General features: G+C 44.9%; 1 protein-coding gene across 1 annotated transcript; it reads right to left on the bottom strand.

Annotated features, from left to right (window-relative positions):
- Window positions 1–3,864: 3,864 nt before the first annotated feature.
- LOC141083642 (uncharacterized) lies at window positions 3,865–4,350 on the bottom strand. Its single transcript, XM_073568014.1, has one exon. The coding sequence runs from the start codon at window positions 4,348–4,350 to the stop codon at window positions 3,865–3,867; it is 486 nt and encodes a 161-aa protein (XP_073424115.1).
- Window positions 4,351–5,368: the final 1,018 nt, after the last annotated feature.

Genomic DNA, 5,368 nt, shown 5'->3' with positions numbered 1-5,368 from the left:
TAACACGCGTTCAAAAAGATGGATATAAATAAACATGGTACCTCTCAAAATGTCACCTTGTCCTTCAAAAAACAATCCCCCATACAGCTCCATCACTGGAAAAATAAAAAAGTTATAGGTCTGAGAATAAAGCGATGCAAAAATAATTAATTTTCATATAAAATAGTTTTTATTGTAGAAAAGCGCCAAAACATAAAAAATGATATAAATGAGGAATTGCTGTAATTGGCTGTAATTGTACTAACCCAAAGAATAAAACCGCCTTAACAATTTTACCACACGCGGAACAGTATAAACACCCCCCAAAAGAAATTCATGAATTGTTGTTTTTTTCTTCATTCTGCCTCCCAAAAATCAGAATAAAAAACGATAAAATATTTCATGTGCACAAAAATGGTACCAATAAGGCTAGTTTCACACTAGCGTTTATTCCATGCAGCGCACGGTGCCGCTAAGCCCCGCCCCCTGCCAGCTCCCTGCCCGCCCCATCCGGTCATCGCCGCCTACTATCGCACATGGACGCATGCGATCTGCGCACCCTATCTTTAGCATAGGGTACGCAGATCGTGGGCTGGCCGTGCGCTGGTAGGATCTTAGCGTGCACTGCGCACTTTTGAAGGTGCACCGAGCGCGCCAAAATGCAACATGCTGCGTTCGGCGCACACGGGCGCACCTTCAAAAGTGCGCAGCGCACGCTAAAATCCTACTAGCGCACGGCCAGTGCACGATCTGCGCACCCTATGCTAAAGATAGGGTGCGCAGATCGCATGCGTCCATGTGCGATAGTAGGCGGCGATGACCGGATGGGGCGGGCAGGGAGCTGGCAGGGGGCGGGGCTTAGCGGCGCCATGCGCTGCATGGAATAAACGCTAGTGTGAAACTAGCCTAAAAATTTCAACTTGTCTCGCAAAAAACAAGCCCCCATACAGCTCCTTCAAAAGAAAGATAAAAAAAGTTATTGCTCTCATAATAAAGCTATGCAAAAATAATTATTTTTTATATAAAATAGTTTTTATTGTATAAAAGTGCCAAAATATAAAAAAAAATAAATGAGGTATCGCTGTCATCATACTGCCCCAAAGAATACAACTGCTTTATCAATTTTACCACATGCAGAATGGTATAAACTCTCCCCTAAAAGAAATTTATGATTTGCTGGCTTTTGCTCTTTCTGCCTCCCAAAAATTGGAATAAAAAGCGATCAAAAATGTCATGTGCTCGAAAATGGTATCAATAAAAACGTCAACTTGTTCTGCAAAAAACAAGACCTGACATGACTCTGTGGAGCAAAATATGGAAAAATTACAGCTCTCAAAATATGGTGATGCAAAAACTATTTTTTACAATAAAAAGCGTCTGCCATGAGCATGGGATATCGACGTACTCAGGACAAATTGCACAACAACTTTTGGGGTCCAATTTCTCCTGCTACCTTTGGGAAAATAAAAATTTGGGAGTGAAAATATTATTTTTGTGGAAAAAATATGATTTTTTATTTTTACGGCTCTACATTATAAACTTCTGTGAAGCACTTGTGGGTTCAAAGTGCTCACCACTAGAGTTGAACTACTTTGGTCGGATTGGGTTTCATGAAGCAAAATTTGTTTCAGATGAAACTGGTCCGACTAGGGCAAAAAAAAGTCGGAGTTTCGTCTGAAACCCGACCCCAATGCAAGTCAATGGGAAATAAAAGTCGGCATTGAGCGGATGACATTCATCCACTCAATGCCGACTTTTATTCCCCATTGACTTGCATTGGGGTCGGGTTTCGACGAAACTCCGACTTTTTTTGCCCTAGTCGGACCAGTTTCAGCTGAAATAAATTTTGTTTCATGAAACCCGATCCAACCAAAGTCGCTCAACTCTACTCACCACACATCTAGATAAGTTCCTTAGGGGGTCTCCTTTCAAAAATGGTGTCAATTGTGGGGGGTTTCCACTGTTTAGGCACATCAGGGCCTCGCCAAATGCGATATGGCGTCCGATCTCAATTCCAGCCAATTTCGCATTGAAAAGTAAAACGGCGCTGCTTCCCTTCCGATCTCTGCCATGCACCCAATCAGTGGTTTACCTGCACATATGAGGTATCAGTGTACTCAGGAGAAATTGGACAACTTTTGGGGTCCAATTTTTCCTGTTACCCTTGTTAAAATAAAAAAGTTAAATGTTCATTTTTTTTGACGATTCCAAAAATTCCTGTGAATCACCTGCATGGTTAATAAACTTCTTGAATGTAGTTTTGAGCACCTTGCAGTTTTTAGAATGGTGTCACTTTACGGAATTTTCTAAACAAACTGATCCTGATTTTGTTTGTTAGTAGGCACACCTGCTGTAGAACATTCGGAGTGCCGTGGGATAGAAGGAGCAGTAGATTCCACTGGAACCAATGAACTACAGTAGGTTGTGCTCAGGGACTGGGTGTTATATTTTCCCCGGCTGAGCCGTCGGCATTGGATTCCTCTTCTTCATCTTCAGCAAGAACTGGCAGAATTTCATTTGAAGCGGCCAGTGTCTCTTGTTCTTGGTCAGGATCTTTTGACAAGCAGGGGCATAGCATGTTTTGATGAACTATGCGAGTAGGAGCTTATTCCACCCCCTCAGGCTGAATTTCATATACAGGTCCCTTAGTGTTGACTCTACGCTTCACCCAATATGGGGTCTTCTCCCAACAGGATTCCAGCTTATCGCGAGGACACCTTTCTCATACCAGGACATGGTCTCCTGCCTGGAGAGCTGACCCACGCAGAGGAGCAGTCTTGGGATGTTCCAATTCTTGCAGCCTGGTTTGTACCAAACGATGCAAATTCTGTAACCGATGTCGATGTTCTCGAACCAAAGTGGACACCCCCGTCCGTGGGTAGTCTTCCTCGGGCTCTAGCTCCAGTTCAGTAATGTCTTTCCCTGGTCGACCAAATAGAAAAGTATAAGGCGTGTAACCAGTGATGCTGTTTTCGATTGTTAAACACCCATACCAGCTCGGCCACAAACTCAGGCCTTCATATCTTCTTCCAAGGTCCTTAGCATCTGTATCAGAGTATGGTTAAACCACTCACAGGCCCCGTTTCCCTGGGGGTGGTAGGGTGTTGTCCTAGACTTCCTGATCTGATACAACCGATGTAACTCCTCCATCACCTTTCCAAGGAAACAGGCAACTTGATCCGAGTGTATGCTCTTTGGACATCCATACATCTGGATAAAGTTCTTACAGATGGCGTATGCCGTGGATTCAGCCATCTGATCTCACATCGGAGTCACTACTGCAAATTACGTGAAATGATCTGTCATCACTAAGCAGTGTTCATATCCCTTGTGTGCTGGGCCAATGGTCAGATAATCTATCATTAGCAACTCTAGAGGAGCGGACGTCACTATGGCCTGAGATATTGTCTGTACTTGCTCGAGTGTGGCCGCCACTATCCTGACAGAGTCTCAGAATCTAGGAACCTCTTCAGCCTCCATTTCCTCATCACTGTTAGGCCCTGGTTCCCTGCAGTTCATTCGAGACAAAACATCGGCATGAGTATTCTCTGCTCCTCTTTTGTAGGTGATTTTATAACGAAACTTCGCCATCCGGGCTACCGAGTGTTATTCCAGTTTTGCTCTTTCCTGGTGAGCCAACGGATCGTTATCCATATGCATGTGAACTTCCAAACCAGACAGTTATTCAGCAAAGTTCTCCATGATATCCCACATCAACGCCAACAACTCCAGCTTAAAAGAACTGTAGTTATCTTCTTCTCTGAATCATGAAGAGATCAACTGGCATAAGAGATGACTCGTTCTTCTCCTTTCTGAATATGGGTCAGCACTCCTCCAAGCCCCTGCAAACTCCCATTCGTATGTAGAATGAACAGCTGTGTAAAGTCAGCATAGGCTAGCTAGCACAAGTGCCCCTGTCAAGGCCAATTTAAGGGCTTGAAATACTTCCTCTTGTTGCTCGCCCCATTGTACAGTACTGTTTCTAGCACTAGACAGTACCCCTTTCAATAGCTCCAGCAGTGGGTTCACAATGTGAGTAAAGTTCTTTACAAAACATCTGCAGTATCGCGTGAGTCCTAAGAAGGCCTGCACGCCTTTCACAGTCTTTGGGGTAGGCCAATCTTGCACTGCAGCAATCTTTGCACGAGATGGTCTCACTCCTTCTGCAGAGACAACGTGTCCCAGATACTCAATTTGAGTGTGAAACAGTTGACACTTCTGAGTCTTCACTTTTAGACCATGCTGTTGTAGACGACTCAACACCTGTTCTAGTCTCCGAAGATGTTCTGCAAACAAGGGAGCGAAGACAGTGATATCATCCAGATAGATCAGAGTGGCCTCGAAGTTCAAATCTCCCAGACACCTCTCCATAAGTCACTGAAATGTACCTGGAGCGTTGGCCAGTCCGAATGGCATCCAATCAAACTTGAATAACCCCATGGGGAGTATAAAAGCTGTGTTGGCTCAGTCTTGCTCGGACATTGGTACTTGCCAGTAGCCACTGGCGAGGTCCAACGTGGAGAAGTATTTAGCATTTCCCAGAGCAGACAGACTTCTCAATCCTCGGCAGCGGATAAGAATCCTGTACCATACAGGTGTTGAGTTTTCGGTAATCCACACAGATTTGTAACATCCCGTCCTTTTTCTGCACCAGTACGATGGGGGCAACCCAGGGGCTGTGACTCACTCGCATTGCTTCCTTCTGTAGCATCTGGGTCAGCATGCCTTTCTCCTCCTGGTACATTTACATCTCTTTTATTCCACTCCCAGTTGGAATCTCGTGTGTGATTGCTGTCATGTACTCAAAATCATCCTTGTGTCTTGCGAAAACATCCCGATACCTTCCCAACAAGGCCTCCACCTGCTGTACCTGCTGTGGTGCAAGTTCAATCAGCTCAGCTCTCATCTGTTCCAGAATTTGCTGTCCCTCCTTCAAATGTCATGAGTCGGATGACAAAGCAGTGTTCATGGTCACCATCCAAGGATCCCGTTGTTTGACATTCAGCTGTATAGCCTGTGGTGATATCAACTCTTCTGGCATACCCAGGATGTGAGCCACTTCACTTCTGGGGAGTAGTATGACATCTTTTTCCCCCAAGTTCACACAACATACAAGAACTGCCCCATCACATACCGTAGCTAATGTCCACGCCACTAGTATTCCCGGCGGTAACTGGTCAGCATTACACAGCTTGATCTGAACTTCTACGCCTTCCAGAGGGATACATACTTGAATGGGCAAGGTAAGCACTGTTTGATCTGGCGATAGAACTCTATTGATTGAAGACAGGGCAATTACTTTTCCCAGTGTCCTTCCACCGCTGGAGGTCTCTTGAGCTTGAGCCACCCTAATCAGTTGCTGAATGACTCTCTGGGGTGTGTGGCTACT

This window comes from Dendrobates tinctorius, unplaced genomic scaffold (genome assembly GCF_039654945.1).
Source record: "Dendrobates tinctorius isolate UK_male_01 unplaced genomic scaffold, ASM3965494v1 ptg000005l, whole genome shotgun sequence".
Classification (NCBI taxonomy): Eukaryota; Metazoa; Chordata; class Amphibia; order Anura; family Dendrobatidae; genus Dendrobates; species Dendrobates tinctorius.
The sequence above is the reverse complement of the archived record's forward strand: the minus strand, read 5'-3'. Positions and strand labels throughout refer to the sequence as shown.